At 42.1% G+C, this 26552-nt stretch overlaps 1 protein-coding gene across 2 annotated transcripts; it reads right to left on the minus strand.

Annotated features, from left to right (window-relative positions):
- Positions 1-25547, minus strand: LOC122562448 (ferritin, heavy subunit-like). 2 transcript variants are annotated; one of them, XM_043715296.1, is made up of 4 exons: positions 25538-25547; positions 16837-16843; positions 16324-16328; positions 1-632 (listed from the first exon to the last, which is right to left on the minus strand). In XM_043715296.1, the coding sequence occupies exons 1-4, from the start codon at positions 25541-25543 to the stop codon at positions 174-176; spliced, it is 477 nt and encodes a 158-aa protein (XP_043571231.1). In that variant the 5' UTR covers positions 25544-25547; the 3' UTR covers positions 1-173. The 2 variants fall into 2 exon arrangements, with proteins under 2 accessions (XP_043571231.1, XP_043571232.1); XM_043715297.1 differs by lacking the exons at positions 16324-16328; positions 16837-16843; positions 25538-25547 and having other exon boundaries at positions 1-644.
- Between the last annotated feature and the right edge of the window lie 1005 nt (positions 25548-26552).

Here is a 26552-nt window from a genome sequence, read left to right on the forward strand (position 1 = left end):
TACATTTTGCCAACATATTCCTTCTCCCTGGGGGAAGCCAGATTGTCCAAGTGAAGTCAGTAATGCATTCAGACAAAGTAGACAGTACTCCGTGCCCCACTAACGGCTGCCCTCCAGTGAGAGCCTGTCAAACAGGTACTCTCCCATCCCATTCTCAGGAGCTCCCAGATGCTTCAGGTTGGTGGTGTAGTCCCCAAGTCGGTTGATCCAAGTCGTCTGATGATCTCAACCTCCTCATCCAAATAGTGAATCTCCAGGAAGCCACACAGATGAGGGTCAGTCTGGGGAGTGGGGGGTTGGTGTACATCCAGCAAACTCTGCTTCACATTCTTCTCCAGATCCAGGGCAACCTGCATTGCCTGCAGACCGTTACCCCACTCATCCCTCTCTAGCTTCTTCACATCCTGGAGGAGGACTCTGCCTCCATGCTGATTCTGGAATTTCAGCAGCTTCTTTGCATGTTCCTGCTTCTCCTGGGACTGAGCTTTGAAGAACTGGGAGAAATGGTGCAGGGCAACATCATCCCGGTCAAAGTACGACATCAAAGACCGATAGAGAAAGGAGGCAGTGAGCTCCATGTTAGTCTGCTTGTTGACAGCAGCTTCACAATCCTGGTGATAGTTTTGACAAACCTGGGAAGCCATTTTGTAATGAATATTGTACTACTTGCCTACCCAACACAAATCACACACCAACCACAAACTTAGAATTAACTATCCAATTAATATAACTAACTCTGCACTCCCCCAATCGCAAGGATCTCCTTAAACAATCTAATTGCCCATTGAAGCCAACATGCTCTTGGATCCACAATCTGAATTGGTTTTCCTGATCTCCTATCTTAGCTTGACGTGTATGAGCGGTGTCACAGTGGCTCAGTGGTTAGCACTGCTGCCTCACAGTATCAGGGACCCGGGTTTGGTTCCAGCCTTGCGTGACTGTCTGCATGGAGATTACATGTTCTCCCTGTGTCTGCATGGGTTTCCTCCGGGTGCTCTGGTTTTCTCCCATAGTCGAAAGATGTGCAGGTTAGGTGAATTGGCCATGGGAAATTGCCCATAGTGTTCAGGGATGTGTAGGGTAGATGCATTAGTCAGGGGTAAATGTAGACCAATTGGGCAGGGGAATGGGTCTGGGTAGGATACTCTTCAGAGGGTCAGTGTGAACTTGTTGGTTCAAATGGCCTGTTTCTACACTGTAGGGATTCTATAAGCTCTGCCCAGCACTCTCCTTTTCAAATATCCGCACCAATCCTTCAGATCTCTTCCTCCCAGTGTCTCAATTCTTCCAAAAGTGATCTCTGATTTCTCTTAATTCAGGCCTGCAATCTATTCTCCCACCTCACCCATCATGCATCATCCGCTGGCTAGGCGTCGAGATCATTGTTATCTCACCCATCTCTGTTCCACTACTGGGTCTCTGGTCTGATGCCAAACGTTGAGCTACTCAATAACTATCTTCTCAATCTGATTGGCTACAATCAAGAAACAAAGACCAAAGTAGTGATAGTGAGGTTCTGTCATTAAAATCAGCAAGGCTTAAAGCAAGCAAGTCTGGTTTCCTACTTGCTTCACCCTTCCATGTTGATATTGGGACAATTGTCTCTGTTGGAATTTTGATAATGCATAGCAAGCTCCCATAAAAAAACAACAATGTGATAAACAAATTACTTTTTGTCCTTCTCACTTCATTCTCTTACATGAATACTTTCAGCCCCAACCATGTTAAATTCCTGTCAGTGCTGTTTTAGCGCATAAAATAGTTTGAAAAGAATTTGACCAGCACACTAAAGCTCAATTAGCAAATGAAATGAACCTTAATAGATTTGAAACAATATACCCAGACACAGTGTTAAAGATATAATCTCATATAAAAATGATCTGGATGTATCCAATGCCTTGGAAGATATCATAACAAGCAGTAATTTGCCAGCAATAGATTGCTAATTACTAGAGTGGTTGTTAATATGTGGGTGGTTGATCCCATGCTTTTATTTTTAAAAACAATGATTGAACATTTATTCCTCAGCCAACATTACAGAAAGTGGAAAATTGTTCTACCTCTCCCATTGACAAACATACGTGTTTGCTGTGCAAAGGTTGTCTGCTACATTTCCTTACATAGCAACAGAAATTACACTTCAAAGGTAATTCTTTTGCTCATTTGTTGCCCCTATTGTCTTAGTAATATTGCCTTTCTCTGTCTCTGGCTTTCTTCAAGAGTCCCTCAGTCCATTTCTCAATGTTATTTACCCATTCCAGTCTTCTTCTCATCTTCTGTTTTTACCTTCAATTTCTCCTTCTGTTGACAGTCGGGGTCTTTGTTCCCAATGCCAGTGTTTGATGATCTCTCTTCCTCTCCAACTGTATTTAACAGCTCTTTTGATTCCTGACCTTCGATTCTTGATCAACCCACTTCACTTGGCTTTTCTGTCTATCTAAGATGATTAATTGGTTGTGAAATGCTTTGAGTCATCCTTAGGATGTGAAAGTTGCATTATAAATGAAGCTTCTTTCTTTGATTTTAGACAAGTTAGTTCCTGGGCCAAAAGTACTCATATTTTCCACTCCTTTCTAGTAATAACGTTGGGGAAATAGGGAACTGATAGAAGTTTCTCTTGTAAGGGCAACCTTACTGCCAGTTATTGTAGCTAAAGATTACTATTGGTAATGGTGTTGGGCAATCACTTAACATCTCCAACTGTTCCTTCAATAAACCTTTCTTCTTTAATGCCTGTGTTTAGACAGACAAATGAAATGTAAATGTATTAATAGGTCACCCGCTAACGTTGCCAACATTAATTTCAAGGTTTATGGGTTGCTCACTGTTGCACATATTCCCAATGTATCATGCCAAATGCTTTTCTCTCCAGCACTGTGTTATAAGGGAAATCTGAATTGTGAATAAAGAGCATTTATTTGGCGATCATTTAAAGGTTAGAAATTAGTGATGGCGACAGGCTTAAATAAGCTTGTTATCTTATTCCTTTCTTTACTTTTAGTAAAAATGTCAATCTGTATCTGTGTTCAAGCCCCTGTTAATAAGAAGATCAACACTAGTGATGGATTAAGAATGTGAGCAATAGTGTTTATGGCTATAGTTTCTACCCTTTAATTTAACTTGATAACTTTATCCCACAGCTTGACAACCTGTTGAAAATAGAAGACTAGGAGTCATAATACCAGGTTAATGTACCATGCAGTTGCATCAAATTTTACACACCACAATGAAAAGTTATATTCCAATAAATCCACCTACTCTTCACAAAATTACACACCTTGCCCAGTGAGTTTGAGATAAATATTTGCTACGCTGAATTCCTGTCAAACGCTCGCAAGAACCAAAAGCATAAGCTCGAACTTTATAAAGAGGAGAATTTACACAGCCATGAAAAGGTGATGAATATGAACTCCCAGACCTCCTCTCTGACTGAAATTCCTCCAGAAGTTCTTAAAATAAATTAATGCTGTGTGGCTCCATTAACGCAGAAATTGGTCAGTAGGTTGTGGTAAGAAAGAGGCTCCCATGAGTTGCAGATCACCAGAAGCTGTTGACCGATTTACATTTTGTCATTAGTAACTTCATGAAAATGGCACCTCACCTCCAATCTTATTCTTTCCAAGACAATCTTGCAACTGTGTCTTAATTATGATTCGGAGATGAAGGAGCGTCGCTCCGAAAGCTAGTGTGCTTCCAATTAAACCTGTTGGACTATAACCTGGTGTTGTGTGATTTTTAACTGTGTCTTAATTAGGCATTAAACTCAACACAGGTAATTTAAGTTCAGTAATGAACAGCCTGAGAGAGCATTTTTCTAAACCTATTTTCTAATCCACCTGCTCAGCAATGTGAAGCAGGTGGGACCTTCGACCCAGACTCCCTGGCTCAAAAGTAGGGACACAGCCAATGCACCGCAAGCGTCCCTCTGAGAGTGCTTTTAATGATAAAAATCTTTAGTAATGGCAACAAAAAACCTCTAAGCCCCAGGCATCTATTTTCTCTCGGTCTGGAATGGATAACTTCACACTTGCTTATATTAAAATGCATCTGCCACCACTTTTTCCATTCATCGAAGCTATCAATATCCTATTGTAAAATTAAAAGAGCAAAAAGAACTCTTGAAAGATGACCTTCAGAAAAGAGAACATCAGTAGTGGCATGTCAGTCCTTCAGCCATTTAATCAGTGCTGATAGGATACAGAGATCTCTTCTAGAGGGCAAAGTGGAAGGCAAGAGAAAGAGGGGTTGAGATGACGGACATCACAGAGCAGTTGCAGATGAGCTTCAGTAGATGTATGAGGATGATGCAGGACGGGTGAGCGTGACATACCATGTCTGTAGACACAGGCAGCACTTTTGTTCATACTGTTCTTTTTGCTTTTTTCAAAAATCTCTAACTTCATCAGTTTTCAATGCAGAGAAGAAGAAGCGAGCTACTGGATCTGAAATATAGACTCCCTACAGTGGGGAAGCAGTCCTTTTCAGCCCTTCGAGTACACACTGACCCTCTGAAGAACATCCCATGTAGACCGCTATCCTATCCCTGTAAACCTGCATTTCTCATGGCTAATTTGGACATTATGGGCAATTTAGCATGGTCAATCCACCAAACTTGCTCGTTTTTGGATTGTGAGAGGAAGCCAGAGCACCCAGAGGAAACCCACGCAGACACAGGGAGAATGTGCAAACTCCACACAGACAGTTGCCTGAGGGTGGAATCCAACCCGGGTCACTGTTGCTGTGAGGCAGCAGTGCTAACCACTGAGTCACCATACCACTATAATTGTAAGGTTGGTTGATACCTCTTATTTTCCAAAGGAAACAAAACAGCGAGAACAATAGCTTATATTTATACATCACCTTCCATGTAATAAAATGTTCATAGGCACTGCATTGAAGTGGCATTAACAAGGTTTCAATAGAGTGGGCACAGAGAGAATGTTTCCTCATGTGGAGACTATAGGCCACCAATAAAAATTAGTCACCAAGAGATCAGTTGACAATTCAGAAGAAACTTCTTCACTCAGGGAGTTGTGAGAATGTGGGGCCCGGTGTCACAGAGAGGGTTGAAGTGAATAGTATGGATGTCTTTAAAGGGAAGGGTGACTTGTCTTTAAGGGCAAGAGAAATAGACAGATCTGCTGAATGGTATGAAGAAGAAAAGATTAAAGGAGACTTGAGAAGCTCACAAGCACTGGCCAGGACAATATGGGCTGAATGGCCTGTATGAGTGCTGTATATCCTACATAAGCCACACAAGGAAATTTTACAGAAGATCATAGAAGTTCAAACAGATAGTCTTTAAGGGTAATCTTGAAGGAGGCGATAGTGTTAGAGAATTGAAGGAGGTGATTGGGTTAGAGAAGTGCAGACTGACAGTGAGGGAACTTCAGAGCTTATGGCTTAGCAGCTGAAAGCATGCAACTGCTGCTGGAACAATCAAACTCGAGAATGCTAAAGAGGTCAGAATTAGATAAGTGCACAGTGTTGTGGGGCAGGAAGTGATCACTGAGATAGGGAGGGGTTTGGGGGGCAGGAAGTGATCACTGAGATAGGGAGGGGTTTGGAAACAAGGATGTGACTTTTAAAATTAAAGCTTTGCTTGACTCCAAACAAACATAGATCAGTAAGTGCAGGCATGAAAGGTGCAAGTAAGTGTCTCTTGAACAACCCTTAGTCCTGATCGCAGATTGTATGAGGCTATTTGCAATAATGCATACCAAGGGGTAGTTTTACCATCACCATCCTCTTAGAGTAGGGAACAGACAGGGTCTTTCTTGGTCTAGTCTGGAAGAGAGAAAGACACTTACTAATCCATCAGGAAGAGGCTGTTGTCTTAATCAAGATATGCTTGATTGCATGCCAGCATTTGCAGTCCTCACTTTCTCCTCCTGGTATCAACTACGGACAAATTACACAATGACTTTGTTTCAGAGACAATGAGGAAGACCCGGCTGTGGTCTTCCTTCAAGATTTTAAGTTGTTTTCCCATAATGCCCGTGGTGGTGGTGCTTAAGGTGCTCCTCAGTATTATCCCTTTCAGATTACACCTCTTCAATATCTCCACTCCAAACTTTTCTTTACTCATTACTATTTTTATACATGTGTGGAAATAATTACATGGGCCAAATTTTCCCGTCTCAGCCTGTGCCCCGCTCCTTCGTCAGCTGAAGTCACTTTTCTTATTTATTTGCAGGGCATCGCTGGCCGTCCCCAAGTTCCCTTGGGAAGCTGATGGTGCACATGTGCACCAATTATCTCTGCAGCCCACGATAGTGATCTGGGACATGACGAGGGGCACTATGACCCTCCAGAAAATGTATGCACAGGCATAGCCAAGCACTAAAGACCCACCATCAACTTAAGACATATTTTTTTCATTCCCTGCTGATCAAGCAGTTAAGCATCACTTCAACCCCATTGAGCCATGTAATGAAGATTTGATTTATAATGGTATCTGGTTTAGTGTTTCATATGTTTTCTTAATGCCTCACTACAGCCGGCATATGGTATAAATGGATAAGTAAAGTCTGAGCTTATGAGCTGTCTTGGAATGGAAGGTTTTCTTAGTGCATTTCACCGACAACTCATCCACCTACAATTCAACATTCATTAACAAACAGCAATTTATATAGGATCTATCTGATTTAAAATTACTTGTAAATTTCTGAAGTAAACACTAATTATGCAGTACATCCAATAGAGTCATAGTGTCACAGAGATGTACAGCACGGAAACAGACCCTTCGGTCCAACCCGTCCATGCCGACCAGATATTTTTTGCCCGAAAAGTCAATTTTCCTGCTCCTCGGATGCTGCCTGACCTGCTGTGCATTTCCCAGCACCATTCTAATCTAAACTCTGGTTTCCAGCATCTGCAGCCCTCACTTTTGCCTACATATCCCAACCCAATCTAGTCCCACCTGCCAGCACCCAGCCCATAACCCTCCAAACCCTTCCTGTTCATATATTCATCCAAATGCCTCTTAAATGTTGCAATTGTACATGCCTCCACCACTTCTCAGTGGATAAGTTTACAAACTAACTAATTGATTAATGTTAGTAACAGTCAATTCCATTCACATTGCATGTTGTGTTCACTATCAATGTCTATAGCTGTTACTTATTATTCATTTTTGGAATGTGGGTACTGCTGATGAGGCCAGCAATTGTTATCCTTCTTTATTGGGAAGCGTCACAGTGGACTTGAAATAATGACTCTGTTTCTTTTCTCCACTGATGCTGCCAGACCTGCTGAGTTTCTCCAGCATTTTCTGTTTTTACAGTCCATCTCTTGTTGACAGTGACTCTACACTTGGAAAGCAATTCAGCACAAGCTAGTTAGCCACATTGAAGTGAAAACCAGTTACTATTACGTAAATACAGAATGTCACAAAAATGTGATCTACTGTATGGCGTAGATCGACAGAAGGTCGTTGAATTTTTAATGTGCACTGTGTAATGTATGTAGGTCTGAGACATTCCTCCTACATAAGCAATTTTCATTTCTCTTGCATTTAAAATAGCAAAGCATCCCGAGGTGTTTCACAGGAGTGTTGCCAAGCAGCAACTGACTGCGTAAAGTAATATTAGGATACATGTTCGAAAGATTAGCCAACGAAGTTGCAGGGAGTCTCTAGAGAGTCAAAGGATTTTAGGGTGGGAAGTCTAGAGCTTCGACAGCCAAAGTCATGAGTGCTAATGGTAGGCTGGTGGTCAACAACAGGCAGGTTCCAAGTTCCAGGACTACATGCTGAGGGACACAATAAGTCTTGGGAAAGCAGCTGCAATGACTCAACATTGAAAGGCCACTATCACAGACTCTCCTGCTATGGCATACCAAGGGACTGGAAACCATGTAAAAACCTTCAGGTGACTTGCAGCATAGAAGGTTTGACATAAAACATAATTGTACATTATAAACCCAGCCCTGTAGTGTTGAGTGTAGTGAGCAACCTCATGTACTACTTGGCAAGAAGCTGGTCTGCCTTATACTTCATGTATTGTCAATTTTGACTTCTATGATGCAGTTTTACAAATTTGAATTTTTGACAATTATATTGCTGTATCTCAGTCTGTCAGAATTCCCTCATTAGTGCAAAGCGTGAAGATGTTAGAGTTCAGACAAAGGAGTGGGAAATGATGAAACAGATGAACCCCGTTTAACTATATCTTTCCACAGGGGTTCCATGATAGAAAAGAACAGACTCAAGCTCATGGGACTGGATCCCTCGCAACAATTAAATACTAATCTGCTTTTCTTTAATTTTTGTTAATAGAAGTATGAATATGTGGCTTCAGAATTTGACAGCTCCTATTTACTTTAACCTCCCACCCTCCATATTGAATGATTTGGTCCTTAGAACCAATGATTTTGAGATTGATGAGAGCTTGCAAGAATGCCTATACTTAACATTTCAGGGACCTGACTAAGCAGATAATGCAATCATTTTGTAAGCAAAGCCCATCAGCTCCACAGTAGGGGGCTGACTCAATAGATTGCTAACCTAGCTCCTCCTGTGCCAGGATTGTATATATTTATGTAATATTTCAGTATATTGGAGTAACTCACTTCTCCCAAACAGTAAGACAAAAGAATTCTTTTCAAAAAAAAATCTAAGCAGAGTTACATTTGGCCCACCAGCTTTTCAGTATGACAAGGATCTTGGGCCCTGTCAAGCACTTGCTGTAAGGCACGGATCAGATTTTGACATCAGGTATTAAAATGATGAAACCTTCAGCATTCTTAAGATACTGGACCGAGAAAGGGAAGAAATGTTACCACATCTTTGCAATGATTGAAATTGGATGAAAGATTCTGAAAATAAACTGCTTGGTTGCTTTTGACTGCTTGTCAAAGTAAATAGATCTGATCTCTCTATCTTCTTCTGGCAGTCTGTCGTTCTTTCTCTTTCTCCTGACCTTTTCGCTACAATCAAAGGTATGAGCAGGAGCAGGCCATTCGGCCCTCTGATGCCTTCTTTGCCAACTGTTACTGATCTGATTGGAACCTCTGTGCTACATTCCCACCTACCTCCCAATAATCTTTCATTCCGTCACTCAACAAGAATTGATCCAACTCTGTCTTAAAAATATTCCAAGAAAGATCTTGAAAGACCCTATACAGACAATGAGCAAAACTAATGTCATTTACAAAATACCATGCAAAGACTGTAACAAACACGACGTTGGACAAACAGGCAGAAAACTAGCCACCAGGATACATGAACACCAATTAGCCACAAAAAGAATGACTCACTCTCACTAGTATCCTCACATACGGATGAGGAAGGACATCACTTTGACTGGGACAACACATCCATCCTAGGACAAGCCAAACAAAGACACGCACGAGAATTCCTAGAAGCGTGGCATTCCAACTTGAGTTAGACCCCATCTACCACCCCCTGAGAAAAGGAACAGGAAGTGACTTCACCACAGGGAAATGACATCACCAACCCAAAGAAACCCAAACATATAAGCAGAAAGCAGGAATTTTCAGCAGTGTTTCGCCTGAGGCCCACTGAAGATGTTACCTAGTAGGGTGTCAAAACATCTGGAAATGAAACTTCCAGCTCAGTGGGTAAACCGACATCTAAAACCTCAACCTGAGTTACAAATCTTCTCAAAACTCGCTAATATTCCAAGACTCTGCTTCCTATACCTTTTGAGGACATGTACGCTTCTGGCATCAGTAGACTTGTTTCTTTTCTCTTCAATGCTTGTTTCAGTAATTATTCATTGCAAGTTATTTGTAATCTGTATAATTTTGTGACCATAGTTTTTTGTGACTCATATTCTGTTCATAGAATCCCTACAGTGTAGAAGCAGGCCATTTAGCCCATCCAGTCCACTCTGGCCCTATAAAAAGCATCCTACTCAGACCCACCCCATCCCTGTATCTCCCATGGGCAGTCCACTAACCTGCACATCTCTAGCTGCTATGGGCAATTTAGCATGGCCAATCCACATCCCATCATCAATACAAATAAGAATCCAGTCACTCCTCATATGTCAGTCCTGCCATCCCAGCTATCAATCTTGTGAACCTATGTTGCAATCAATCCATAGCCGGAACATCCATCTTCAGATAAAGAGAGGCCCTATACATTTGCCGCAAGACATCCCTGCTCCTGTACTTGAATCTTCTCACTATGAAGGCCGACATGTCTTTTTACTGCCTACTGCACCCGCACACTTACTTTCAATTATATATCCAAACCTTCTTTCCCCATCTATTGCCATTCGTATGCACATCTGTGGGGGGACCTGGAGGAAATGCACACAGACACAAGGAGAATGTTCAAACTCCACACAGACAGCTACCCAAGGCTGGGATCGAACCCGGGTTCCTGACTCTGTGAGGCAGCAGGGCTAACCACTGAGCCACTGCTCCTGTTGTCATTAATTGGGTATCGGTTTGCTGCCTCTCACTTGATGTGTTAATCACTCTCCCCATTCTATATTCAGTATGGCATTAAAAAAATGTAGTAAGTAAAGCAAGTGTTTGACACATTTTGAGGCAGTACACCTGCCTGAGGAGAGCTATAGACCTCTGCCCTCTTCCTGCACAACTCCATCACTCCACAGTGCAGAAAGACTGAGAGGATACCTTCAACTGCTGCTTGGATTTATGACAATTGGCTACATGTCAATGTCTCAGGGATTACACAGGGATAGAGGAAAATATTGAACCTGCTACAGTAGTACCTTGTAGAACATGTGCTCAGTGTGTGAAGAAGTTTGTGAAAAATCACAGTGGCTTGTATTAGGCAGGTCTAGTCCTAAATAATTATCTTAATTGGTGCTTTAGCCACTTTGAGGTAATGCGCTGATGCTGTGATTAACTCTGGAAAAATCCAAGTTTGCTGTAATTAGCTGTAAATAACTATTCCATGGTAAGCGGTCAGTGGGTGGTAGCATTATCACAACGGGGAAGGTTCCTCCCCAAGATTCCATTAATTTTGTTACAATTCTCTTCTGTAGTACAACAAAAGCCCTTAATAATATCACAGGATCAGTGAAATAGAATTGTGCAGATTAACCTTTTTGGGGACTTGGAAATTGTGAATGTGTTAACTGCCAATAAATGATGTGGATGAATGGCATTTTATTAAAATAAAATCAATTTATTCAATTTCACGAATAAACAGAAGGATGATAAAATTATTTAATTAATTGCTATTCACCCTCCCAGCCAGATCATTATCTACTCCTTTGTCTGTCCAACTGTACTCCCCTCTCTTTGCGCTCTATCTCCACCTATCTTTTACTCCTTAACCCCTCACCCAACTCTAGTTTTGGCATGAAAATCGACATTTTCCTCACAGCCAGCTGAGGAAGAGTCACTGGACTCGAAACTTTAACTCTTATTTCTCCCCACAGATGCTGCCAGACCTGCTGAGCTTTTCTAGCAATTTCTGTTTTTGTTTCTGACTTACAATAACTTATGGTTTTTATAAAATTATTTATCTCTTTGAACTCTGTTTTAAAGGAAAAAACAATGCTCAGTCATGTGTCTTGATTCTTTGATCTAATTAAATAATTGTCAGCTTGGCTTGGAAATTAATCAGATGGTTCATTTCTGTGGACTGGACCAAATGCATGACTTACCAGTTTCAAAATCACATTGTTGCAGGGTAAACTTTAGAGCTTTATACTGATCATCCTAGACTCGCTTCTGTCTTCATCAGAATCCTCAGTGTGCCAAAATCTCCGACTCCAAGTCATTCCTCCCTAGGGATTCATAACCATCTTCAGTGCTGGGCCCACAATTATTGCAATACATATTAATTAATATATGTGTCAATATAATGACTTGGATAAGGGAAAAGAATGTACTATCGCCAAGTTTGCAGATGAAAGGCAAATAGATGGTCAGGAGGATGACACAGAGGCCACAGAGGAACATAGGCAGGTTCAGTGAATGGACAAAATGGAATATAATGTGGGAAAATATCAGAGTATGAACACTGGAAGACCAGAAGAGCTGAACATTATTTAAATGGAGAGAGACTGCAGAAAGCTGAAGTACAAGGGAGTCAGGTGGTCCTTGTGCATGAATCGCAAAAAGCTAACATAGAAAATAGGAGCAAGAGTAGGCTATTCAGCCAGCTTCACCATTCAATATGTTCATAGCTGAGCATCACACTCAATACCCTGACCCTGCTTTCTCCTGATCACCTTTTGATCCTTTTCGCCCTAAGAACTGTAACTAACTCCTTCTTGAAAACATTTGATATTTTGGCCCGAAATTTCTTTCTATGGCAGAGAATCCAACAGGCTCTCCACTTTCTAGGTGGAGACATTTCTTCTCATCCTTAGTATCCAAGTTCAGCAAGTAATAAAGCTGGCAAGAGAAATCTTGGTCTTTTATTTAGAGTCATAGAGATGTACAGCTTGGAAACAGACCCTTCGGTCCAACCCGTCCATGCCGACCAGATATCCCAACCCAATCTAGTCCCACCTGCCAGCACCCGGCCCATATCCCTCCAAACCCTTCCTATTCATATACCCATCCAAATGCCTCTTAAATGTTGCAATTGTACCAGCCTCCACCACTTCCTCTGGCAGCTCATTCAATACACGTACCACCCTCTGTGTGAAAAAGTTGCACCGTAGATCTCTTTTATATCTTTCCCCTCTCACCCTAAACCTATGCCCTCTAGTTCTGGACTCCCTGACCCAAGGGAAAAGACTTTGTCTATTTATCCTATCCATGCCCCTCATACGTTTGTAAACCTCTATAAGGTCACCCCTCAGCCTCCGACGCTCCAGGGAAAACAGCCCCAGCCTGTTCAGCCTCTCCCGATAGCTCAAATCTTCCAACCCTGGCAACATCCTTGTAAATCTTTTCTGAACCCTTTCAAGTTTCACAATATCTTTCCAATAGGAAGGAGACCAGAATTGCACACAATTGTCCAACAGTGGCCTAACCAATTCCTGCCCAGCCGCAACATGACCTCCCAACTCCTGTACTCAATATTCTGACCAATAAAGGAAAACATACCAAACGCCTTCTTCACTATCCTATCTACCTGTGACTCCACTTTCAAAAGCTATGAACCTGCACTCCAAGGTCTCTTTGTTCAGCAACACTCCCTAGGACCTTACTATTAAGTGTATAAGTCCTGCTAAGATTTGCTTTCCCAAAATGCAGCACCTTGCATTTATCTGAATTAAACTCCATCTGCCACTTCTCAGCCCATTGGCCCATCTGGTCCAGATCCTGTTGTAATCTGAGGTAACCCTCGTCGCTGTCCACTACACCTCCAATTTTGGTGTCATCTGCAAACTTACTAACTGTACCTCTTATGCTCACATCCAAATCATTTATGTAAATGACAAAAGGTAGAGGACACAGCACCGATCCTTGTGGCACTCCACTGGTCACAGGCCTCCAGTCTGAAAAACAACCCTCCACCACCACCCTCTGTCTTCTACCTTTGAGCCAGTTCTGTATCCAAATGGCTAGTTCTCCCTGTATTCCATGAGATCAAAACTTGCTAATCAGTCTCGCATGGGGAAACTTATCGAACGCCTTACTGAAATCCATATAGATCACATCGACTGCTCTGCCCTCATCAATCCTCTTTGTTACTTCTTTAAAAGACTCAATCAAGTTTGTGAGACATGATTTCCCACGCACAAAGCCATGTTGACTATCCCTAATCAGTCATTGCCTTTCCAAATACATGGGCATCCTGTCCCTCAGGATTCCCTTCAACAACTTGTCTACCACTGAGGTCAGGATCACCGGTCTATAGTTCCCTGGCTTGTCTTTACCGCCCTTCTTAAACAATGGCACCACGTTTGCCAACCTCCAGTCTTCCGGCACCTCACCTGTGACTATCGATGATACAAATATCTCAGCAAGAGGCCCAGCAATCACTTCTCTGGCTTCCCACAGAGTTCTTAGGTACATCTGATCAGGTCCTGGGGGATTTATCCACCTTTATCCGTTTCAAGACATCCAGCACTTCCTCCTCTGTAATCTGGGCATTTTGCAAGATGTCACCATCTATTTCCCTACAGTCTGTATCTTCCATATCCTTTTCCACAGTAAATACTGATGCAAAATATTCATTTAGTATCTTCCCCATTTTCTGTGGCTCCACACAAAGGCCGCCTTGCTGATCTTTGAGGGGTCCTATTCTCTCCCTAGTTAACCTTTTCTCCTTAATATGTTTCTAAGGGAATTAAGTATAATAATAGGGAAATCTTGCTAAAACTATACACAGGACTCATTAGACCACAGCTGGAATATTGTGAACAATTTTGCTCCACTTATAGAAGCTAAGTTATACTGGCATTGGACTTATATTAGTATTAGCGAGTTTTATTAGCATATATGAGCATAATTGGTTCAGTACATTGATTCTGGGCAGGGAGGGATTTTCTTACAGGTAGCAGTCGAGTAGGTTAAGCCCAAACTTATTGGCGTTTAGAAGAATGAGGAGTGACCTCATTAAAAAAACACAAGATTTTTACAGGACTTGACAGGGTAGATGTGGAAAGGTTGTTTCCCCTTGCGAGTCAGTGTCGGATTGGAGGGCAGAGTAAGAGGATACCAATTTAAGACACAGATGAGGAGGAATATCTTCTTAAAGAGAGTAGTGAATCTCCAATCTGCACCCAAATTGAGCACGTGCAAAAATGAGCAGTGAATTAAATATTTATCTTTGTTTCAAAAGGGGTGAAAATTATATTCAGTCTTACGTCCACTTTAGAGAATGATGTTCCTTTCTTGGCAACTTATCTCAAGGAAGCTAATACAGTATAACCCTTAGGAAGTGGTTGCAGATTTGCCAAAATAATACCAGACTAAGAGAGTTAAACAATGAGGACAGATTAAGGGTGTTCTAACTGAGGTGTTTAAGATGATTAAATAAATCCCTAGGGTAGACAGAGACTGTAACCTGTGTCAAGGATATCCAGAACTTGGATAGCTTTGATATTAGAGCTATCATAGAAAAATAGTAAGTGGAATAGGCCATTTTGGCCAATCAAGTTCACATCACCATTTAATATGATCATGCCAGAGGGTTTATCTTAATGCCATACCCCCACTCTCTCCCTGTACCCCTTCTAGAAATCTATCTGCTTTTCACTTAAGTATATTTAGTGACTAGTCCTCCTCAATCTTCTGGGGTAATGAATTCAGCTCCACCATCCTCGGCACACCACATACCCTAAGGCCCTTGTGGCCCACACACCCCTTGTGGTGACTCCTTGAACTAAAGCTCTCTGGCCAGGGGAAACATCAGCCCTGTGTCTAGTTTGTTGAGCTAATCATGTTCTGTTAAACTTCAGTGAGTCCAGCCCTGTCAGCCTAATCTCTCCTAACCCAACAGACCTATCATCCAAGGGATCAGCATGGTGTACCTTCATGGTCAGCCCTCAAGGCAGGTTTAACTTTCCGAGGTTAGGGAGACCAAACTGCACACAGTAGTCCAGGTACAGTCTCACTAAAGCCCGAAATAGCTGTAGCAAGACTTCCTTACTCCTGTACTCAAACCATCTTACCAAGAAGACAAACATGGCTTTGCATACTGCACCTGCATGCTTGCAGTCAGTGCCCAGTATAAAGGATACCCAAGTCCCTTGTGCATTAACATTTCCCAAAGTCGCACTATTTAAATAATAGTCGACATTCTGAATTTCCTAACAAAGTGGTCAACTTTACGTTTATCTACATTATACTGGGAGCTGGAGGTGGGGGTGGAATAGAGTTTAAAAGAGATGTGCAAGGCAGGCTTTTCACACAAAGGATGGTGAGTATTTGGAAAGGAGGTGGTGGACACAGACACAATAGCAGCATTCAAGAGGCACCTAGATGAATACATGAATAGGAAGTCACATGACATCAGATTATAACCCAATGGGTTTATCTGAGATCACAAGCTTCTGGAGTGCTGCCCCTTCGTCAGATGAAGTGAAGCACACAGCCACATAATTTATAGGCAGAGAGATCAAAGATCGTACAAATGGTCTGAATGGAGTGTCCAACGGACGGAATAATAATTCTCTGGAGGTGATCAAAAGTGTCAGATGGTGTGAGTAAAGTGTGAAGAGCTAAATAGCAAGTGATGGGATGATTTATAATCTGATTAATAGTCCAACACCAACACATCCACATCAGGAATAGGAATGGAATAGAGGGATGTGGATCCTGTAAGTGAAGACAGTTTTAGTATGGAAGGGCAAGATACGTCAATGCAGGCTCAAAGAGTCGAAGAGCCTTTCCTGTGCTGTATTGTTCTTTGTATTGGCCACTCACTCAGCATGTCCAAATCATCCAGAAGCCTCTTAGCATGCTTTCCACAAGTCACAAACACACCTAGTTTGTGTTGTCAGCGAACTTGGAAATGTTACATTTGATTTCCTCATCTAAATCATTGATATGTATTGTGAATAGCTGAGCATGCACTAAACCTTGTGGTACCCCACACTGAAAATGACCCATTCATTCCTCTCATATATCTGCTCACCAATTCTCAATCCATGCCAGTCCATTACCAAGAATCCCATGTGCTTTGGTTTTGCACAATAAACGTTTACATGGAATTTTATCAGCAACTTTATGAAAATCCAAATGCAGGTAGTTCCCCATTGACACGATCATTACAAATGCTGAAAATCACTGTGTTCAGCAAAACTGAGTTATTTGAAACACATATTATGAAATCTATAAATGCTTGAATTACATTCCCTTGGCAATCAAGTACAGAATACAAGCACAAAGTTAATGGAAAATACTAAAATGGACATGAAGATATGCAATATGGGTATATTCCAAAGTTTCTTGTTTTGTGTACAAGATTGCTTACCTGGCTGTGGATCGTCATCTAACATAACCACAGCCCAGGAAGTTGAAGAGTGAAAATTGAGGACCATCAGATTGCTCTTCTGCTGCTTTAGAACTGGAGGCTTGAGGCATCCTGAGAAATAGCTTTTAAAACCTTATCCAGCCTTAATTGAGGCAGACATGGCTGAAACAAGCTGAACCAACAGGACGTTGCATAAAAGTGCTGAATGTTGGCATTCCTTTCCCTCCGTGCTCCTGGGAGTCAGCTAAAAGCTGCATTATTGTGAATTAGGCACATCATTGGACTGATGGCCTTGGAAAATAACAACTGTTATGGTGAAACCATGTTTATCAAAACCACTTTACACAAGGACTGACTGTACACCACATCTACTGTTTCTCCCTCATCTACTCTACTAGTTACAACCTCAAAAACTACAGTAAGTTCACGCAACATGATTTCCCTTTCATACATTCATGTTGACTTTGTATAATCCAGTTGGTACTTTCCAGATGTTCTATTATCACAAGCATTGCAACAGAGTGCAGCATTTTCCCTTCTGCTGATATTAGGTTAACCATTCTGTAATGCCTCATTTTTCCCCTCCCTCCTTTGTTTTTAACCAGTGAGCTTACATTTGTCATCCTCCAATCTGCCAAGAATGTACCAAAATCTACAGAATTTATTCGGATGACTATGCATCCACTATTTCACTGGCTGCCTCCTTTATCTCCTGGAATGCAATGATCAAACACTGGGATGTTCAGCTTTCGCTCCCATTCATTTCTTGAGGTTTTTTTTAACCAGTAACAATTCTGTTCAAGTCCTGCACCCCGAAGGTTTCTTCTGTCCCCGGTATTTCTGGGAAATTATTGGTGTCTTCCTTCCGGGATGACAGAACTAAAAGCAGTTGTTGAGTTACTTTGCCATTTCCTTGTTCTCCGTTTTCAGTTCAGCCATTTCAGGCTGTAAGGTGCTTATCTGTGTCTGCAGTAATCTTATTCCTTTTGAGCTCAGCTGCCCGTGAGTGATCTAAGGAAGCACAATGGGAAGTGAAAATCCAGGATAGACTCTGCCATATAGCTGTGGAGGCTGGAGATTGGTTGAAAATGTAACAACTGAGATTCATGGCTTTATTTGAGACAAATTTATTAAATATTATAGAACAAAGTTGGGTAGGTGGATATGTATGATAGAGATCAGGCACGATGCAATTAAGCGGCAGAATAGGAGCTAAGGGCCGAATGGCCTATTTCTGCACCTACCTTCCTATACCATCATCTAACTGCTCCACCATTCTTCATCAGATCTCTGACTTTCTTCAAGGAATCCTTGGTGCAACCACAAAGCCACTTCACAGAATCCCTACAGTGTCAAAGCAGGCCATTTGGCCCATCAATTCCACACTGCCCCTCTGAAGAGCATCCCACCCAGATCCAGCACATCCCTGCATTGCCCATGGTTAATTCATGCAGCCTGCACACTATGGGGCAATTTAGCATGGCCAACCCACCCAACCTGCACATCTTTGGACTGTGGGAGGAAACTGGAGCACTCAGAAGAAACCCATGCAGACACGGGGACAATGTGCAAACTCCACACAGTTGCCTGAGGATGGGATTAAACCAAATCCTTGGCATTGTGAGGCAGTGATGCTAACCATTAAACCACCATGCCACCTACTTAAATCAGAAGATTAACCTTAGGATATTTAATTGCTGATATTTCCAATACTGGAAGCAATTATAAGATATATTGACCTGCAAAGATTTTCTGGAAAATTACTGTTGGTAGATTTATTATTTAACAGAGAAATCCTCCATTATATTTGTGCTTCCATCCTTTAAAAGTTACTCTGTTCGGTGAGTGCCCTAATGCGTCCACGCGGTTAATATTATTTATTGTTGTTATTTTAAATGTCATGAAGCTGAAAAAGTTCCACCTCTCTGCTTCAATCCTACCGTCCTGTCATGCATAGTTGTCCCAAATACATCTCTGTTGTCTGGCTTCCTCACTCATGCTGGAGCATTCAGGAGCTGGTAGTTATCTGCCTGCATTTACCTCTCAAAAGAAAATTCTTTCTGACTGTCACTTTACTTCCAGGAGATGGCTAGACTTGGCTTCCATCTGACCAATTTTGAGCCGCGTACATACTAAAATGTTTCACAGCACAATGTACATCTTGTGATTAACACTCAGCCAGTCTTTGAGAGTAGCTGATACAGAGTACAACTCAGGGTCAAGAGGAACAGTGTTATATTTCTTCACTATAACTCACTCATTGACTGCTAGGAAAGGACTTCTCATACAGAGCTTAAATCCTTCCCAGCCAACAAATATTACACTCTCTCATTTTCCACCTTTCACATGCTGGAACACATGTCAAACTCTCCAACCATATCTTCAATTGAAGCAAGATCACCTATTAACTTCTTGAACAATGACCTCTATTGGCTCCTATTTTAGCAGCACCTCAATTTTAAACTTGCATTCTTGTTTGCAAATCTGTCCTGGCTCACACCCTTTCCCTAACCCCCTCCAACCCTCCATTCTCTAAGCTCTTTGTCTCCTTCACAACATTAGCCTGGGATTCTGGATGACGAGTGACATTAACACAATGTCATCGCCTTTCCCTTATCTTATCACTGCCTGTTCTTAACTGCACTTGAGAACGTGTCGGTAAATTGTCGTCTTGAAGTGCCACAATTCTCTGGTGCAGCCACATCTCAGTGTTGTTAAGAAGGGGGTTCCAGGATTTTGGCCCAGTAACAGTTAAGGAGCAGTGATATAACTTTGAATTGGGATGGTGTGTGGTTTGGAAGGATCTTGCAGGAAGTGCTGTTCCCTGTTTAGTATCACTGCCATTCTAGTTGGTAGAGACTACGGGTTTGAGAAGTACTGTCATAAGGGCCTTGTTGAGTTCATGGAATCATAGAATCCCTACTGTGTGGAAGCAGGCTATTCAGCTCATCGAGTCCACACTGACCCTCCAAAGAGCATCCCACCCAGATCCATCACCCCTACTCTATCCCTGTAACCTTGCATTTACCATGGCTAACCTGCCTAACCTGCACATCCCAGGGGTCTATAGGTAATTTAGATGGCCAATCCACCTAACCCATACATCTTTGGATTATGGGATACAAAACATTTGTATACGGTGCACACTGTTGCCACAATGCCCTGCTGGTAGAGGAAGTGAAGGTTGATGCATGGAGTCAAGATTAGAGTGGTGCTGGAAAAGCACAGCAGGTCAAGCAGCATCTGAGGAGCAAGGAAAATTGACGTTTTGGGCAAAATCGATGTTTGATGCATGGGGTGTTGATCAGGGAGGTGCTTTGTCCTGAAACGGGTAAAGTGGAGAGTATTCCATCACACCCCTGACATGTGCCTTGTAGATGTTGGAGACAGTGGATGAGTTACTCACAGCAGGATTCCCAACCTCTGTTCTGCTCTGATATTTATATAAGCAGTCCATTTCAATTTAAATAATCCCCAAGATCTAAATGGAAGAGGATTCAGTGATGGCAATGCCATTGAATTTCAAGAAGATATTGTTAGGTTCTCTCTTGGCTTTGTCTTATATTGAAACCATGACAACATTTCAAAAGTATATCGTTTCGGTAAAAGTGCTTTGGGACATCTTGAGATTGTGAAAGCTGCTCACAAATGCCCATCTATCTTTGTGTGCTGCAAGCAAGTCACACTGCTACTTTCCATTGAAATATTTTAAAGGGAACTTTTGTACCTGCCTGGGGACATGTCTATCCTTGAGTTACAACCTCTGGAGCAAGGAGCAAAACATTGTCATCCATTTGGTGGAAAGCTTCCATTAGAACATCACCGGAGCAAAACTAAGCATCAGGAAAGAAGCAGAGAATGTACAATTGTGAATAACTTAACTAACATCACAGAAGTGAAGAACTTGTGTAAATAGTCAGGAACTTGTTCTTTAGAGGACAGCTTGTTTTTTGAATTTCTTCTCTCAGGTGCTTGGGAGTCTTTGAAACTCTTCAACACAGAGAGGTACGAGGGCAGAGCCCCCATTAGACTGGGAGAGATAGATTCTTGATCAGACGGGGAATCAGGAGTTACGAGGAGAGGGCAGGAAGGTGGATATGAAGATTGTTGGCTAGATCTGCCATGATCCTACTGAATGATAGATCAGGCATGATGAGCCAAGTGGCCTACTCTTGATCCGATTTTATATGGTCTTATAAAAGCATCACAGAATGAAGATTCTATTACACTGCTACTTTTTAAAGGATATTGATTGTGATTGTTGTTAATAATCTCAGGCACGAGGTCAGATTGGAATGTGTTTCCAATAATTTCAGACCCAATGTACAGCAGTTTTCCTTGATTTTGTTTGTTTAATTGTTTCGTATGCGTCATGCAGTGTCTGTAAAGGTAGTTAAAGGAAGGCACACAAATGTTGTAAGGTAATATTAGACAGAGTTGACTCAAAGCTTTGTGGTAAAGAAGGATTTCTTAAGATGGCAAAAGAAAGGGGTCAAAGGTTTTGGGTTGAGAATTGCAGTTGGCAAGACTGAAAGCGCTGCTGGGAGTGATGGCTCAGAGGGCAAGGAGAGGTGATGAGATGCAGAAGGCAGATTGAAGGGAGAAGGGGAGGCAAGGGGGAATACAAGACTGGGAAAGTAGAATTGCAGCCACCTGTCTGGATGAAGTTACTTCTAACTTCTCAGCCTAAATCTATCAATGTTTGAATTGAGGATCTCTTAGCACCTCATCCCAACCAGACTGACAATAACCAGGGATAAAACATTAGATCTTAAAATAAATGAGAACAGGAATAGGTCATTTGGCCCATTAAGCCTGCTTTGTCATTCAATAACTTTGGATTGAGACTTTCATTCCACTTTTCGGCCTACCCCTCCTCAATAACCTTTGACTCCTGGCTTCCAGATAAAATGTCTCTCTCAGTCAGTTTTCATCTAGGCTGGAGGAAGAGCGCCTTCATCTTCCGCCTAGGGCTGGAGGAAGAGCGCCTCATCTTCTGCCTAGGCTGGAGGAAGAGCGCCTCATCTTCCACCTAAGCTGGAGGAAGAGCGCCTCATCTTCCGCCTAGGAACCCTCCAACCATAAGGGATGAACTCAGATTTCTCCAGTTTCCTCATTTCCCCTCCCCCCACCTTGTCTCAGTCCCAACCCTGGAACTCAGCACCACTTTCCTAACTTGCAATCTTCTTTTTTCCAGCAACACATTTTCAGCTCTGATCTCCAGCATCTGCAGTCCTCACTTTCTCCCAGTCTTGGGTATAGTCAATGATCCAAATAGTTGAGTTCATATAGGGAAGCAGGTCAATCTACCCATCTGAGACATGTCAGTGCTGATGCTCCCCATGACCCTCCTTCATCTCATGCTAACCTTCCAAGATTTTCTCCTTGTATAAGTATCCAGTTTCCCCTTACATACATCTGTTCTAGTTATTTCAACTCCTCTCTGTGGCACTGAGTTTAACATTCACAAAGACCGCCAATAAATTCAGCTGTACAGTGTCTGATGGTGTTGTTTACTGAAGCACAATTGGTATTTTATTTTATTCACAGTTGGCACTGCCTGGTCAGTGCTTATTTAGGCAGTTTAAGATTAACTCTGCAGCCTGAGAGCTGTTGCTGATGTGGAGTAAGCCTTATCACACGAACTAAAGCAAAACACAACACCTGCCGGACACCTGAGTAAGAACAAATGTTGTTGGAAATAGCAAGTCAGGCAGCCTCTGCAGAGATGGAAACAGAGCAAACTCTTCAAGTCAATGACCTTTCATCAAAACCTGAACGAGTTAGAAATGGAACAGGTTTCAAACAACAAGAAAGACCTGCTTTTATACAGAACTCAACCAAGTCCAACATACAGGCGAAAGTGAGGACTGCAGATGCTGGAGATCAGAGTCTAGATTAGAGTGGTGCTGGAAAAGCACAGCAGTTCAGGCAGCATCTGAGGAGCAAGAAAATCAACGTTTCGGGCAAAAGCACTTCATCAGGAATCCTGATGAAGGGCTTTTGCCCGAAATGTCGATTTTCCTGCTCCTTGGATGCTGCCTGACTTGCTGTGCTTTTCCAGCACCGCTCTACTCAAGTCCAACATACCAATAAGCACATGACCTTTTTTACACATTTGGGATATGTGCACCATTGGCTTGGCTAGTTTTTCTTGCCCATTCCTAATTAATTAAAGGGTAGTTACATGTCGACCACATTGTGATGGGTGTGGAGTCAGATGCAGGCCAGACCAGGTAAGGATGGCTGTTTCCTTCCCTAAGGGACAATAGTGAACCAGGAGAGTTTTTTTTACTCCAGCAATTGGCAATGGTTTCATTGTCCTCATTCAATTCTAAATTCCAGATACTTTGTGAATACAAATTACACCATCTGCCGTGGAGAGAAATCAGAGTTAATGTTTCAGATTGAATGGCCTTTCCTCAGAATATTACCTGGGTCTCTGGATTAACAGTCTGGTGCTAATACCACTGGGCCATCACCTCCCCTCCTTGAGCAAGCTTTGACATCGCGTTACAAGGGGGCTGTTAGGCCAAATGACCAGAAGCTTGGTTAAAGATAGGTTTTAACAGAAACAAGACAAGCAGAGAATTCCAGAATGTAAAACCTCCATGTCAGGATTAAATAGCTGTACTTGTTGCTACAGTCTCAGTGGACCATTTTCTTATTACAGAGAGAGAGAAAGAGAGAGAGAGAGAGAGGACTGGTGATGAGTTTAACCGGAGATTCACACACCTCAGGTGAGGGGTGAAATTGTTTAGGTGGGATTGTCATGATGACTTCAGCTAGTGGTGGAGCTGAACCTGGTTTCACTCAGTATTGCAGGCCAGCTAACTGAGTCCCTTCTCTGAATTAAACGAAGAGATACTGAATGGGAGGGGAGAGAAGGACAGAATAAAATGGAAGACCTTCGACAGGACCATCAACAGGGGTGATGGTGCAAGGCATAAAAGCGTTGATCATTGGACCATTAAAGTCATCAAAGGTGAGTTTGGGAAGATGGAATTGGCAACCGCAGAGTTATTATTAGGAATTATCATAGAACACGATTAACAGCAATGATTATGACATGTAATGGTTGAACCCATGTTGAGTTGAATCTGAAAGGCAGTGAATTGTTATAGTGTTGTAAACTTAGTGCTAACTTACACAGACAGAAGCAAAACAACTGCCTCCAGCCTGAAATTTCCCCAGACAGGCCAGTTTCTAAAGTGTTAATGCTCACAGTAAAATAAGCATTTGACCAAGACCACTGAATCTACTTATTGGTATGCAAAGTGTGATAGCAAGGTCGTGGCTTTGCCAGACATTAAATGATTGATAAAAGAATCTCTGGCTTTGACAAGGATTTCAGATGGTTGCTAGGCAGCACTCCCAAAGGCCCAAAAAGGAAAAGGCCTTGGATCATAAAGGGCTAGACTCATGAAAGAAAAGCCTCCTCGCTAGCTTTAAAATATGATATATTTGTATAGTTTGCTCACAAATATAGCCTCGGCCAAGTCTGCTGAATAGTATCTTGCTGTTAAGAAAAAATATCCAGTTAACATTGCACCTGGAGGCCACTGTTACTTCTTTTGTTCAGGCACATTGTTGATGATAGCCAGCACTAACATTGTAAAAACAGCTTTTAAATAGGACTGGCCTCTGCTTAACAACTGTAGCTTAATCGCACCATTTCAGGGCCCTGTGCAAGCTTTTGATTCAAGCAACAAAGAGGTTTTGAGTGTCATATATACAGGTTTTCCACAGAGCAAGAGGTTGTTTAGCTAAGTGTGCCTATGTTGCAACTTCACAAGGCAATTCCAAGACTTAATCTCTCAGCTACCACACCACATACCTTCCTTTGGTTCAAGTCAGTCTCCAGTTCATTGGTCAAAAATGGAGATAATGTGTACCTCAACTAGCCCCTAGAGGAAAGCTCTTAATGCAGTAAGACCTGTCAGAATGATAAAGGTACTCCTAACTTCACAGTTTACTTTCTTAACAGAGTCATACAGACGGATACAGACCCTTCGGTCCAACCAGTCCATGCCAAACATAATCTCAAACTAGGCAAAAGTGAGGACTGCAGATGCTGGAAACCAGAGTTTAGATCAGAGTGGTGCTGGAAAAGCACAGCAGGTCAGGCAGCATCCAACGAGCAGGAAAATCAACGTTTTGGGATTTCCTGGTGAAGGGCTTTTGCCCGAAATGTCGATTTTCCTGCTCCTTGGATGCTGCCTGACCTGCTGTGCTTTTCCAGCACCACTTTAATCTCAAACTAACCTTACCCCACCTGTCTGCTCCTGGCGTGGGCCCCTCCAAACTTTTCCTATTAATGTACTTACCTAAGTGTCTCTTAATGATGTTTAACCTGAGGATCTCTCATTCATTTCATTCCAACCAGACACAGTAATAAGGGATAAAACATTAGATCTTAAAAAATGAGAACAAGAATAAGTATTTGGCAGATCAAGCCTGCTCTGTCATTCTGTAGTTTTGAATTGGGACTTTCACGCAACGTTTTGGCTTTCGCCCACCCCCCCCCCCCCCACCAATAATATTTGACGCCCTGTTTCAAGATCAAATATCAGTCTTGGATATCATCAATGATCCAAATATTTGAGTTCTGCACAAAGGGAGCAGATGTGTTGGGTACAACTCCCGAGAGTCATTACTAAATATGCTTGGCAAGTTCATGTAAACCTAATCTATTGCTACCATGCAATAAGCCATGTCGTTATGTAAGACAAATGTGACCTATCCTTTATTACTGATAATTAGAGGAAAGAAGATTGGCAGTGGTGAATTACCCAAACACTGGCAGTGGTGGTATCTGAAAATACAACACTAGACTCCATTAGTCCAAAAATAATGCTAAAGGGATCGTTTACAAACACCTGAACTGGCAGATAGAGTATTCATTTAATGTTGCATTCAAAAAAATGGCATCTCAGACAATGGAGCACTCCTTTAGTGGGATCAAAAGCAAGAACCTTGGAAATTACTCAGAGGCGTGAACTGTGCTACTGGATATTATTGGTGAGTTAGATGATCTGGTTTCCTATTCAAACAGAGGACTTCTTGATGACGCTATTGAATTCTTAAAAGCTCTTGAAGGGAATTCCCAGAATCACAGAGGTGTTAGGGAGCAGAAAAGGTCATTCAGTCCATCAGGCCTGTACTGCAAGAGTAAGATCTGCTGCAGACAGCTTGCAAAATGTCACCACACTGCAACGCCATCTTGAATCTTGGATAAGAATGTAACGCTCCTTCAGAAGAATGGACCAAGTTTGATTGTTGGTAAATTTTTCACTGGTGGTGATAGGTTAAACTGCCAGCAGGAGCAGGTAACATGAGGAAGCTAGGAGCTAACAGAGGCAACCTGGGGAATGTTGTCACCTAAACAAGGTCTTGTAGTAAGTTAATCATGTGAAGGCCATTAGTGCAATGAAAAGAAAATTGCATCACATAGTCACTGAAGTCCAGAAGTGCTGAGAGTCAATGAACCACTTTTGATGTGTAGTCAGTTTTGTAATGCAGGAAATGCAGTAGCCAGTTTGTGCACAGCAAGATTCCACAAACAGTATGCAGTCTGCCTTTCCAATCCAGGATCCAAAAGCTGATGTCCAAACTCCCTTCTGAATCCCCTGCACCATCACTAGCGCTATGACACTGTTTTCCAGTTTAAAGCACACTACTACTCTGGGGGTTAGCATGGAGATCAATCAGTTGGTGCCAGGAG

Source organism: Chiloscyllium plagiosum, chromosome 25 (genome assembly GCF_004010195.1).
Source record: "Chiloscyllium plagiosum isolate BGI_BamShark_2017 chromosome 25, ASM401019v2, whole genome shotgun sequence".
Lineage (NCBI taxonomy): Eukaryota > Metazoa > Chordata > Chondrichthyes > Orectolobiformes > Hemiscylliidae > Chiloscyllium > Chiloscyllium plagiosum.